The following is a 14,413-nucleotide window of genomic DNA, read 5'->3' as shown; positions in this document are numbered from 1 at the left end:
TATTGAACAGAGCCTTGCACTGTGGCAAAAACTCCTTTTAGTTACTTGTGTATTAGGTAGGAGTGATAGATGTGAATTTATGTTTTATTGCCTACAGTATTTGGGGAGTAATATTAACTGAGTTGCTAATTATTCAATAATTCTGATTTCTTTTTGCTAAGTCACCGAGTAATTTTACCAAATTCTGACAATTGCAGACTAAATGATAAAAATCTAGAATTGTATTTCTGTCATCTTGCTTTTGTTTAATTTTATTCCCTTGTTCTTTGCTTTAAAAAAAATTGGCTCTCCTAATGCTGGTCAGGATCAGTGCTGAAAGAGAACAAAGTCTCTGCTTGCATTGTATGGTGTCTAGTGTTACAGTGAAGGCAGAAAATAGCTAGTTATCCACAGCTCAATGCATTGTTAGGAGTTCATGCTATCACTTTGACATTTAGAACAGGACTTGGTGTCTTCGTGAATTCCTCTTCGTATTACCAGTGGCTGTTGATCTGCCAGTCTCTAGGCACAGACCGTTTCACAAACCATAACATTTTTGTGAGTGATTGATTTGTATTATGTGTCTCAGCCATCAGAAGAATCTTGGGATGTAGCTTGTATGAACTGTAATACAATCCTTTGCTGGGAGTTTGGTTACAGTTCTTCATAGACCTGTTGGCGATACTCAATCCGTTCGGATTTGGGAATGGGGCTTATCTGATACTTTCCAAAAAAACCTTCATTTTCTCTATTCCCATGTTAAATAACACAACACATCTGGTAACACTGTAGGAGCATTGTCCTTGGGTTACTGCAGCAGCTCATATTGCTACAATATTTCCTCAAGGATCTAGTTACTCAAAGGGCAACATGACATTAAGAACCATGTTTACTCTGGACTCCAAACTTAAACCTTCTGGATTCAAGGGAGAAAAATACTTTTTTTTAATATAAAGTAACAGTGCAGAGTTGTTGAGAATGGTATTGGTTGACATGGATTCGTTGCATAATTAATATTTCTGCTTTTAATTATAACACTTTCTGTTTTGCACTGTACTGTAAAGCTTGTTTTATTGAGCAGAGCATGTTGCCGGTAGACGAGATGTATCTTGATTTGTAGAAATACAGTGGAACCTTGTTTAAATGCAATAGGTCAGGAGAGCAAAAGTTGCTTAGAAACTACTTACATATACTGTGACATGAATGCCTATACCAGCACTGACTAAAGCAGTAACAAATTGCATTTGGTAAGAATTGCTTTTCCAATGAAAACCCGATAGAAATGCATCGTATGGTGAAATTGTGATCAAAAGCAAGCTGTAAGTGACCTAATTAATTCAGTATTCCAATTGAATCAGGTTAGATGCGGGGCAAAATTAAACTGCTTAAAATCTGTGATACTAACAAACATGGTTCACTCGAAATTTTAACTGACTTGTATAATTGACAATATTTTCTTAAGCAAAATAGTATTGAAGGCTAATCAATACAGTCGAAACTTGATAAGATCATAACTCGCTTTGTACATTCCACTTTATCACAGTTCGATTATATCCCCACCTTATGTGAAACAGTGGGGAAAGGATAAAAATTATCACCTCACTTTTTAAATTATAATTTCAGTCTGTCATGATGTCCTCTTATCAGGTTTTCATTGAAGTAGAAATTGTTAATTTTTCAAACAATGTGATTTAGGAGACTTGACTGCTAGGCTTATGAATGGAAAGAAAGTAAGAAATGATTGCTGCTGGAAGTGCTGTTAGTACAGTAGAATCTGATTGTCATGTACAAATGGGTGAGACTACATAGAAATAAAAACAGAAAATGCTGGAAATACTCAGCAAGTCAGGCAGCGTCTTTGGAGAAAGAAACAGAGTTAACGTTTCAGGTCGAAGACCCTTCATCAGAACTCGAAAAAGTTGAAGATTAAACAGTTTTAAGCAAGTACAGAATCAGGGAAAGTGGGGGAGGAGGGGAGGAAAGAACAAAAGGGAAGGTCTCTGATGGGGTGGAGGGCAGGAGTGATTAAATGACAAAAGGGTTGATGGTGCAAGGCAAGGAGAGTGGTAATGGGACAATGCTGCCATTTTTTCAGACAGCGGGTGCTGGTAATGGTTCTGCTGTTACTATTTACAGCTCCTCTAGACCCTTCTTTTGTTTCTTTACTTGTCCCATTACCACCCCCCTTGCCTTGCACCATCATCCCTTTTGTCATTTAATCACTCCTGCCCTCCACCCTATCAGAGACCTTCCCTTTTGTTCTTTCCTCTCCTCCCCTCCCCTCCCCCTACCTCTGTACTTGCTTAAAAACTGTTTAATCTTCAACTTCTTCCAGTTCTGAAACGTTAACTCTGTTTCTTTCTCCACGGATGCTGCCTAACTTGCTGAGTATTTCCAGCATTTTCTGTCTTTATTTCAGATTTCCAGCATCCGCAGTATTTTGCTTTTGAGACAATATAGAATTTCAGTTGGCGAGAGAGACTGTCCTCACGATCCTGAATGACGTCTTTATTTCTTCCTGCAGGTTGTGGAACTTGTATCAAGTGCAATTGGAGACTTGGTTCAAGGCGTATATTATGAAAATTCTAGAACTGATGAGGTAATATAATCATTTTATTGTGTTTCTTTTGTAAAACCATGAACTATTTGAGGACCGCGGTCTATGTATATAGGGTGTTAAAAATAAATCCCCACATGATCAATGAGTAAAAGGACAGCAAAAAAAATAAAGGAAATATATTAATTGCTTCTGTTTGTGAGAAGACAGCCACTTCAGCTCAAAAGTAGTTAAAAATCTGGAAACACCAATTTTAATAGACCTAGCAATAAGATTACTACTTTGGGGAAAAAAAAATACGGCAGATAGTGGAAATCTGAAGTTAAAACCAGAAAATGCTGGAAATATTTCACTATTCTGAATTGTTGCCCTGTCCTTGTAACTTAGAACTCTAACGAGAGGGGAAGAACTAGATTAGAACACTGTCTCTTTGACCTTGAGGACCTGGGTTCCAATCCAGATTGGATTGATGGGAAAAGAACCACAACTCGGATTACAGAGGATGGCTGGTGTGAGAAAAGAAGATGCCACACTGATGCAGTAAGGAGTGCTGTTCTGAGGTTGACTTTAGGTAGAGGCATTTTTACTCTCCATCTGTGCTGTGTCTGACCTCAGAGCACTTATTGCTGACACTGGGTGACAAAGATGGACAAGTTGTCCCTTTCTTCCACACTCACGACTCTCACCTTTCTCCAGGATATCACTGCTGGGGATTTAGTCATCGTTGTATCATGCAACTGCCAGGATGGTAGAAGGCGAACTAGGTGGACCTTGGTCTTTTTTTTTCAACTAGCAATTCCTATGTTCAAACACTTGGTCAATTGGGGGGGGAAGAAGTGTGCAGGACCATCATAAATGCATACAAAAGTGATGTATTTGAAATGTTGCTACCTATTGCGACCACAGAAATTCCCTTCCATCCCTCTCCCACCCCCCACCATGTCGGTATCAGGTACTGCCAGTCCAGCACATAGAGTTACCTGCTGAGTAAACCTTCCTCTACTCTGTCCAAGAAATATACCAAAACCTCAAGAGGCCTTACTGTACTAGTGTGAAATTTATCCACACTCGCCATCTTCATGACTTCTCTAAATAGGATGAATGATTTGTGCCAAATTAAGTTCAGTTTTATGCTGTAGCCCGGCACCCACTAGAATTGGGATCAGATTGCCCAACCTCTTGTAACATTAGAACTTTTACAGCCAATTGCCAGAGGAGATTTTCATCTCATTAGTCTGGTCTGGATTCGAACCCAGGTATGAGAGATGGGATTAAATAACTTGCTTTACCCAGTGTGCACCCCTCAGTTTCTATTTCACATTAGTGTGCCAATTGGTATTTAATTTATCATCCACAGATGACTCCATTAAAACATAAATAACTTATGGAAAAACAAAAATAAAACATTGAATAGTATTGATGTAGTTTTAAACAAATATATAAGTTCATCAGGAAGTGGATCTTGCAGCTTTGTGCATAAAAGTTTGTGTTCTTTAATTTTGTTATTAAGAATCCATAAAATAATCAAGAGAGAGATCTGTCCACAAGGAAAGTAAAAATTATACATGCATAACCAGATACAGTTGCATATTATTTAAACATTGGATGTACTACGAAAGGGGAAAAACTTCTTGTTTTTTAAAAGTGACTGCCGAGGAAGACTAATGGAATGTTGGCCTTTACCTCAAAGGTGTTGGAATTCAAAAGGAATTGAGGAAGTGATGTTTCAGTTGTACAGAGCCTTGTTCAGACCCCATCTGGTGTACTGCATTCGGTTTTGAGCACTGAACCTTAGGAAAGATGTATTGGCCTTGGAAGGGGCACAGCACAATACAATACAATATTGGAAAATGTGAGGTTATGCACTTTGGCAGGAAAAATCAGAGAGCAAGTTATTATCTTAATGGCGAGAAACTGGAAAGTACTGCAGTACAAAGGGATCTGGGGGTCCTAGTGCAAGAAAATCAAAAAGTTAGTATGCAGGTGCAGCAGGTGATCAAGAAAGCCAACGGAATGTTAGCTTTTATTGCTAGGGGGATAGAATATAAAAACAGGGAGGTATTGGAATACTGCATGAAGTTTTGGTCTCCATACTAGACATACTTGCTCTCGAGGCAGTACAAAGAAGGTTCACTCGGTTAATCCCGGGGATGAGGGGGCGGACATATGAGGAGAGGTTGAGTAGATTGGGACTCTACTCATTGGAGTTCAGAAGAATGAGAGGCGATCTTATTGAAACATGTAAGATTGTGAAGGGGCTTGATCGGGTGGATGCGGTAAGGATGTTCCCAAGGATGGGTGAAACTAGAACTAGGGGGCATAATCTTAGAATAAGGGGCTGCTCTTTCAAAACTGAGATGAGGAGAAACTTCTTCACTCAGAGGGTAGTAGGTCTGTGGAATTTGCTGCCCCAGGAAGCTGTGGAAGCTACATCATTAAATAAATTTAAAACAGAAATAGACAGTTTCCTAGAAGTAAAGGGAATTAGGGGTTACGGGGAGCGGGCAGGAAATTGGACATGAATTTAGATTTGAGGTTAGGATCAGATCAGCCATGATCTTATTGAATGGCGGAGCAGGCTCGAGGGGCCGATTGGCCTACTCCTGCTCCTATTTCTTATGTTCTTATGTTCACAGATTCGCCAGAATTATACCAGGTCTTAAAGGGTTAAATTATGAGAACAGGCTGCATAAACTTGGCTTGTACCCTCTTGAGTTTAGACGGTTGAGGGGTGATCTAATCAAGGTGTTTAAAATGATTTAGGGATTCGATCTAGTGGACACTATTTCTTCTGGTAGGAGAATAAGAGGTCATATTCTTAAAATTAGAGCTGGGCCATTTAGGAGGGAAATCAAGAAGCACTTAGTTACACAAAGGTAGTGGAAATCTGCAACTCTCCTCAAAGGCTGTGGATGCTGGGTCAATTGAGATTTTTAAGACTGAGATTGATAGATTTTTGTTAGGTAAGGGTATCAAGGGATCTGGAACAAAGGCGGATAAATGGACTAAAATAATGGAGCGCTAAGAATTCTGATCTGGTGTAAATGCATCTGGAAAAAACAAATCAAAAGTGTTCCAATTAGAAGAGGACTCCCAATCTGACAATTTATTATAATTAGTTTCTTGGGGAACATTACATTATTTTTTGGGCAGCACTGCATTGTAACAAACAACCTGCTAAGCTCACCAGAGTGGCATTACAGCAAAGTTGGGAATATGCTGCAGGGATCACTGCAGTTTTACATTTTGATGAAATACTAGTTTCACCTGGTTTATTAAATAGGTCCCTTTGCATTTACTCCACCACTGCATAATGTAAGCAAAATACATTCCAATAAAGTGATACAGTATTAGGAAATTAATATCTCCTTAGCTTCCTTGCTATTCAGACCAAGTAGATTTCTTCCAAGAATATGAGACTCACGAGAACAAATAGTCTGCGTGCTTCCAGTATTTTGTGGGATTTTCAGTATCAAGAGAAATTGGATACTTTAGATAGTCACACAAAGGTAACTAAATTCTGTTTTTCCCAAAAATAACAAAATTCTCTTTTTCCCAGTCACCTTTTAACTTTTATAATGGGTAACTATTAATTGCTCAGTTTCCACGGCTTGTAATTTTTAAAATTTAATCCTCAAGCAAATGAATCATCCAGTGAGAGCAGGAGAGAGGGGCTAGTGATTATCTCATAAATGAGATATCATATCCTATACATGATTCAACCTGACAGCAGTAACTGAAGTTTCCAGCATAGGAAAGTAAAGGGATGTTGAAGAACTGCCTTGTTGGGCTTCTCTTTGGAGTTAGAAGAGTTCAGAAATGAGGCCATTGGTCAACATCGATGACTTTTATTTTGAAATCATAACAATGCGATCCTTTATTCAGAGGATATATTGAGTCACACATCTGACTCTTAAAATTACTTTAACACTGGTAGATTACTTCTTTGGTTGTAAAGCGTGTTGCGACATCCTGAGGTCGTGAAAGGCGCTATATAAATGCAAATTCTTTCTTTATTTCTTACTTACCATAGATCATTAAACCATGTATTGCACTAGAGTGTACAGCTGTATCTGTAGGCTCACTTATTACTCATGATCTCACGAAAGGTAATTAATGTCAATTGATGTGTTTACTCTTAGGAGAAGGTTACTGATGACATCCTGATGATTAACTGGGAAGAGCAGACTTTTCTATCTCATGGTGCTTTGCTGGCGAAGAGTTGTCAAGGTGCAATGCAACTAGCAAAGCATGACTGTGAAGTTCAAGAGATGGCATTTCAGTATGGAAAGCACATGTCTCTAGCCCACAAGGTAAGCAACTTTCAATAGCATAAAGAAAATAGATGAAACGCTCTAATCATGAATATTTACATAAGGACGGAAAATTGCCAGAGTAGTGATTTTTGGAATACTATAGACTTTTGACAGTAAACAAGTTGTCCCAAATGTTTGCATCTATGATGGAAGTCTGCAAGTTTGAATGGTCTTTTCAATACAGATTTAGTTAATTTTAATAGTGATGTCTTCAAGCTGAAGCATAACTGCGTCATCAATCATCATCATGAATGTAGAAATTTCCCGTAATGTTCATAACTCTCCCAAACAGAAACCTAGACAACCAATCACTTGTAGAGGAAATTGTATTCAAAAGATTAGTTACAGTACCAGATTGACACTAAAAACGCAATTGGACAAAGTCTCTAAGTGTATCTGTGACCGCAGTTAATTATTATTTATGCAATTAACATTCCCCTCCCCTCACTCCATTCCATCCACCTTAACCTTGGGAATGAAAGAAGAAATGATCATGATAATTCACTGTTCACTGTTAGTGCCTTTCTATGCAAAATTTATCATCTCATCATTCGGGCAGTTCCTTTTGTATTTAAAAAAAAACAAAATCAACCAGTGAATTTAATTTTGGCTATGGCCCATAATTTGCTGTAACAGGACAACAAACGGTGTCCACTGTTAGTTAGACTTGCCCTTGCCCGTTTAATCGTGATGATATTTTGTGCCGCAATTTGCTGGAAGTGCGAGCTGATAATGTTGCAGCGAGGGAAACCAGGCATCTGGGACCTGAGTGAACAGGGCAAGCAGCTATGTATCTCTTTAACCAAGCAAATTGAAGGATTATGAGATTAACAGTGCAATGACTGAGAAGGAAGTGTAAATTAGAGTGGGTAAATTCAATGTCAAATCAGGTACAGAAAGAAAAATAAAGAGAGGGAAAAGAAAAATTGGATTAAGAGAGAGAGAAAAAAGAGACGGAAAGGAAAAGTTTTTTAAAAAAATTAATTAAAATTTTTAAAAACAAATCTCCAACAACATTAAAACATGAATGAATGAGACTAGTTAAATAGTTAATTTTCAATGCCGGAGATGTTGACTGGTAGTAATTAACACTTAAAACGTCGTTAAAAGGGTACTTAGAATGAAAAGCAAAATACTGCGGATGCTGGAAATCTGAAATAAAAACAGAAAATGCTGGAAAAGCTCAGCAAGTGAGGCAGCATCTGTGGAGGAAGAAACAGAGTTAACATTTCAGGTCAGTGACCCTTCGTCGGTTCTAACGATAGGTCTTCGACCTGAAATGTTAACTCTGTTTCTTTCTCCACAGATGCTGCCTCATTTGCTGAGTATTTCCAGCATTTTCTATAAACTTGGAATGACTTGACTTAACTTTTTGAGACGAGTTTGGCTCGTATCTACCTCGCAAGTACAGGAACTTCACGCCGTTCAATGCATTTGAATGATGAGGCAGACAGTGAGATGCAGTTTTCGCAAAACCAATGGCGAAGCGGTGCATATCAGACAGCAATTTTTGGATTTCCGCATTTAACTCCATATCTGCCCCTCACTTGAACTTGCTGTAGCATTTGTGCATAAATAACAATGAGTGCCATTAGCCTCACCATTACTTTGACAGCAAATTCTGGGCCATTATCTGCTGTTGTGGTTTTCGTTGTTCTCCCACTAACTTAATACTTGTTTAGTTTAACTTGTAGAGTCTTTTGATTATTGTAATTGATGTTGGTCCTAGATTGACCCAAGAAAAGTTGTTCTTGAGCAATGTTGCCGCAGTCACGTTTTCCCATTCCCCTCCTTGGGAAATTTGGCGAGGATTAGAGACATTTGGTCTCTAGAGGAAGCATGAGTTCCAGATACAGTCAATACTGTGATTTAGATTTGGGTCTCTTCGCTGAGAACCCAGTTATTGTAGCTAATGAGATTAACCTAAAATTATCTACACAGAAGCATTGTGTAGATCGTGATCAAAAATTGGATTTCTTGATATTTGAGGATAGATTTTGCCACATTGGTTTTAAGTATTTCTTCACTAACCTGAGAGCTCAGTGACAGATTTATAGTTAGTTCAGTTTTAGGTTTATTTTGTCATTCTGTTGCTCCGTCTCAATTGCAGGATATTTTTCTGTAATTTAAGATGGCTGACGTGTCAGTCTGTTACTATAAGCAGCCTTTGAGGGAATTGTGCCAAATATAATGAGTTGCCAGATAATCTCTCCTATTACCTGAAGTTGCTTCTCTAATTTGTTCCTTAAAGTTGCTTCTCTAGTTTGTTCCTTATTTAGACAAAATACTGGCTAAACTTTTAATTAATAACAAATAAATATGGTTAGTTTCTAACTAATTATGTGCCCTACACTTGGCTGTTTGTCCTGTAGTGCCAGATTTACCATTCATTCCATCAAATTGTTATCAACATAATTTATTCCAACACATAGATTTACATTCCCATACAATGGTCCCTGCTCTTGAATTATATTAGATTTGTTAACTTTCTTATATTTCAGACCTTCTACTTACCATGGATTAAATCAAGAAATTAGGACTGAAAATAAAAGCCATCCACTTCTTTAAGGATGCATGAATGCTCAAGGCCATTCTCATGGTCATGTGACTCCCTCTGTGTGTTTACATAATATATCTGTGTAATATGTAAATCTACCCTGGATAGCACCAGATCTACTCTGGTCTGTTTCTCCCATTATTGGTACTGGTTTGCTTCAGTGTTTATAAAGCCTGAATTCCACTTACTAAATGATTGTTTATCTCCCACAAGAAGTTTTTGGCAAGTTTTACACTTTCTTGATTTCAAGGAGGACAGCTTTCTGTTTATGCTGAGTAGCAGCTGTCAAGATATGCACTGTTTTGCAGCAAGACAGGCATACCAAATGGTGGTAATTTGTCTAAACCTTTGAAATATAATGCTTGGTGTGTCCGAGTGGTACTAGGAATAATCATGGAAAATAGTTTTGTTTTGTGGTAAAGTGCAGTGAGTTTTAGCAGAAAAAACTCTTGTTTTAGATAATTTGGACAAACTATAAAGGATTTTGCCCTGCACCTGTACGAATTTATTAGGGTTCAATATTACAAGATGCAGGCAGTTATACCTAGTCTAATTCCCTTGGTGTAAATAACTATGTAATTAGCATCTGGCTGCCTGAATGGAATTTCCTTATTTTGTTAGGTTTAGAAGAGAAGGTGATCACGTTAATCGGCAGTAAGCTTTAATTGAGCTCTCAACTATACTTCATTTTTAAAAAATCTATTTTTTATTCTTTGACTGCAGCCGCTGGAGAGTTTTCCAACAGGCATCTGTGATGATGGGGGGCCACACAAGCATATTAATAAAAATTGCTAATTGGATGAGTAGCAATGATTTACCAAGCAATAGCACCTTTGCTTTTACTAAATGTCTTGAGGTGGATCAGTTGGTCATAAATAGTAGAACAGCAGTTCAGAGAAGCATTGTATGTCTAATTTTCTTTAGGTATTTATGGTGAGAAGCCATGTTACATTTTATTATTGATGACAAAGTTGAACAGAAGGTTTATTTCATTTGTACTTCTGCTGATATATTCTATACAGTACCTTTTTAATTGGGGAAATTGGCTTATGTGAGGAGTGGTACAAATCAATTCATGACGATTGATTAATGGAGCCAGGTTGATGCTCTTAACATGGGATGTTAGCTTAGTTTAAAAAAAATGTAACAGTGATACTTGAGAATAGCCTTGACCATTCTTTCATAGAAACAATTGCATGGATGCTGCTGTTTAGACTCTTGATTTCAGATGAACTCATGGTATAAATAGGAGACCTTGATCCTGGAAAATGAGGATTACTTCCCTCTAGCTGATTACTCCATCTTCTAGGTGCACATTATATTTATAGTGGAACATCAAACTATTCAGTTAATATGTACAAAACTGGAAAACAAATGCATTAAAAGTACTAAAGTATTCCTAAGATTAATTTTTAGTTTATGAATTACAAGCTTCATTTTAATGTGGCAATTCCATTACTTTTTTTTAAAATTAGACTTTTTCAGTCAGATACCTTTGGTATGCATGATAACACAACAACAAAAACCTGCATTTATATAGCGCCTTTAACGTAATAAAACGACCCAAGACACTTAAACAAGCACAGCATGTTGTGGGACAGAATGCTGGGCTATGGGCTAGTGCGATCAATCTCCATGTGGTGAGTTTCTGATCTAAGCCATGCTGTCGTGAAGAGAGGCAGAGTGAAAGGTAGATCTTTCCCTACAAGAAAGGCACGAAGATCAGGTGGGCAATCTCCGCCCTGACCTCATTTCCGTACCTCTTGGAGCTGCAATAGCAAAAGCTTGGGACCAAATCTACAGGCTGTCCTCTAGCTTGGGGAGAGTTTATGGTATGGAGTAACTTCAAGGTGGAAAAAAAGATAGAAAGTAATAACCCTCTCCCCTCCATCCCCCCCCACCCCAAAAAAATAAACTCAGTTGTAAAGATTTCGGTAAGGGTAAGCTTAATGGTAGTTGTCGCCATCCAGCATGTTAGCTTCTTGCTGTGTTTCTCGTTTACTTTTTTCTTTCCCTTTGTTTCCCTTATCTGCCTCTCTTCTGCTACCTAAATATGTTGAGATTGTGTAAGTTTTATAGAAATGGGGCAGAGTTTACCTGAAACATTCACTCCTGATAATTCAAAGTCATTCTTTGCACTAAAAAAAAATTATCCAATAACTTTATTTAAGTAACCTAAATAATGCAGTGGAACTTCAGTGCTATAAAAATTGAATCATCAGGTAATTCAAATTAAGCAATTTTGAATTAAGAGCAGACTATTACCTAGTGAGAATGAGCCTATTCATTTCTTCAGGGATTATAGAACTGTTTTCCTTACTACCAATGGGAGCAGAATTTACTCCTATTTCTTGATGAGAATAAAACCATTTTATTTTAATCATTAAAAGTAGTTTCAACTGGCGAAAGGGTATGAAATTGACTTTCAACCTCTTGCAGTAGCAGGAAGAAATGGATAATTTACCACATGCTGTTAAAGTGCATCAGGCACATTGAGCCTGCTGACTACGAGGATGTTACATTAAATCGACCAAATATTTCTTTTCAGTGTATAATTTTTCCATGCAGTTTATCTTCCTACCCCTTGTCTGAATTTAACAGGAGACCACAAAAGGTATGATGTACTACGAAAATGCATCTATTTAATACAAAATGCTGACAATAATACTGGCGAGAATCCTAATTGTGCAGTTAACGAATAATGAAGTGTCAAACTGACCCAGTTTGCATTTGCAAATGTGATAATTGGACAACTAATCTACTGCTTGTAAAATTGTACACTTAAGCTTCCACAGAAATGAATATTGGGGAATATCCGTTTTAAAAAGCTGGACATTTGAATGAGTACTGATTTCATAGGTAGCGCTTAAATGAACTTTAAAGTGCTCCAAAATGATCAAACCAGAACTAACTATAAATTGGGAGACTCCAGGTACAGGTGTCAAACATTCCACCAGAGGACAGGAAGGAACTAAAGTCTTCAGCATGGTCTGCTGCACAAAGTCATGCCGCCTTCATGTCAGGCCTGAATTGGGCTAGAGACTGGAGTACATGGGTGTGGGAAGTAGGAATAGATGTACCAAGGATTAAGGCTGTCGATTTTATGGAGGGGTGGGGGATGAAGAGAGAAACCCGAAGCAATTGGGAGGGGGAAGTTTGAGATCTTCTTGTGAATTATTGAATTTTTAATGTGTTCTGTTATAAATTTTATTTCTATGGGTATATAGTGGGAAGGGTGAGGAACAGTCATCGCTGTTGTATGCTACAGGCAGTGGTTTTGACAGAATGTGACTCATTTAGTCACAAAAATAATCAATCGGAATTACAATACAGAGATGGTTCTGGGATCATTTCGAATGAAGCAAGATATAATGGTCAAAATTCTGAGATGTGATTGGTCTCTGGATACAAAATTGGATTGACGGCAGAAGACAGAGGGTGGTTGTAGAGGGTTGTTTTTCAAACTGGAGGCCTGTGACCAGAGGCGTGCTTCAGGGATCGGTGCTGGGTCCGCTGTTATTTGTTATTTATATTAATGATTTGGATGAGAATTTAGGAGGCATGGTTAGTAAGTTTGCAGATGACATCAAGATTGGTGGCATTGTGGACAGTGAAGAAGGTTATCTAGGAAGGCATATGGGATACTTGCCTTTATTAGCCGAGGCATAGAATATAAGAGCAAGGAGGTTATGATGGAGCTGTATAAAACACTGGTTAGGCCACAGCTGGAGTACTGTGTGCAGTTCTGGTCGCCACACTACAGGAAGGATGTGATCGCTTTGGAGAGGGTGCAGAGGAGATTCACCAGGATGTTACCAGGGCTGGAGCGCTTCAGCTATGAAGAGAGACTGGGAAGATTGGGTTTGTTTTCCTTGGAGCAGAGGAGGCTGAGGGGGGACATGATTGAGGTGTACAAAATTATGAGGGGCACAGATAGGATGGATACTAAGGAGCTTTTTCCCTTCGTTGAGGGTTCTATAACAAGGGGACATAGATTCAAGGTAAAAGGCGGGAGGTTTAGAGGGGATTTGAGAAAGAACTTTTTCACCCAGAGGGTGGTTGGAGTCTGGAACTCACTGCCTGAAAGGGTTGTGGAGGCAGGAACCCTCACAACATTCAAGAAGCATTTGGATGAGCACTTGAAATGCCATAGCTTACAAGGCTACGGACCAAATGCTGGAATATGGGATTAGAGTAGACAGGGCTGATGGCCGGCGCGGACACGATGGGCCGAAGGGCCTCTATCCGTGCTGTATAACTCTATGACTCTATGATTGCAACAGGATCTTGATAAATTGGGCCAGTGGGCCGATGAATGGCAGATGGAGTTTAATTTAGATAAATGTGAGGTGATGCATTTTGGTAGATCGAATCGGGCCAGGACCTACTCCGTTAATGGTAGGGCGTTGGGGAGAGTTATAGAACAAAGAGATCTAGGAGTACAGGTTCATAGCTCCTTGAAAGTGGAGTCACAGGTGGATAGGGTGGTGAAGAAGGCATTCAGCATGCTTGGTTTCATTGGTCAGAACATTGAATACGGGAGTTGAGATGTCTTGTTGAAGTTGTACAAGACATTAGTAAGGCCACACTTGGAATACTGTGTACAGTTCTGGTCACCCTATTATAGAAAGGATATTATTAAACTAGAAAGAGTGCAGAAAAGATTTACTAGGATGCTACCGGGACTTGATGGTTTGACTTATAGGGAGAGGTTGGATAGGCTGAGACTTTTTCCCCTGGAGAGTAGGAGGTTAAGGGGTGATCTTATAGAAGTCTATAAAATAATGAGGGGCATAGATAAGGTCGATAGTCAAAATCTTTTCCCAAAGGTAGGGGAGTCTATAACGAGGGGGCATAGATTTAAGGTGAGAGGGGAGAGATATAAAAGGGTCCAGAGGGGCAATTTTTTCACTCAAAGGGTGGTGAGTGTCTGGAACGAGCTGCCAGAGGCAGTAGTAGAGGCGGGTACAATTTTGTCTTTTAAAAAGCATTTGGACAGTTAAA

General features: G+C 38.7%; 1 protein-coding gene across 5 annotated transcripts in view; it reads left to right on the top strand.

Annotated features, from left to right (window-relative positions):
• Positions 1-14,413, top strand: part of pdss2 (prenyl (decaprenyl) diphosphate synthase, subunit 2) — a 230,916-nt gene that overhangs the window by 172,723 nt on the left and 43,780 nt on the right. For all 5 annotated transcript variants that reach the window (XM_067984978.1, XM_067984979.1, XM_067984977.1 and 2 more), the window contains 2 exons: positions 2,504-2,578; positions 6,679-6,849. In XM_067984978.1, the coding sequence (XP_067841079.1) occupies positions 2,504-2,578; positions 6,679-6,849 (246 nt within the window). The remainder of the gene's footprint in view (positions 1-2,503; positions 2,579-6,678; positions 6,850-14,413) is intronic.

This window comes from Heptranchias perlo, chromosome 5 (genome assembly GCF_035084215.1).
Source record: "Heptranchias perlo isolate sHepPer1 chromosome 5, sHepPer1.hap1, whole genome shotgun sequence".
Classification (NCBI taxonomy): Eukaryota; Metazoa; Chordata; class Chondrichthyes; order Hexanchiformes; family Hexanchidae; genus Heptranchias; species Heptranchias perlo.
The sequence above is the reverse complement of the archived record's forward strand: the minus strand, read 5'-3'. Positions and strand labels throughout refer to the sequence as shown.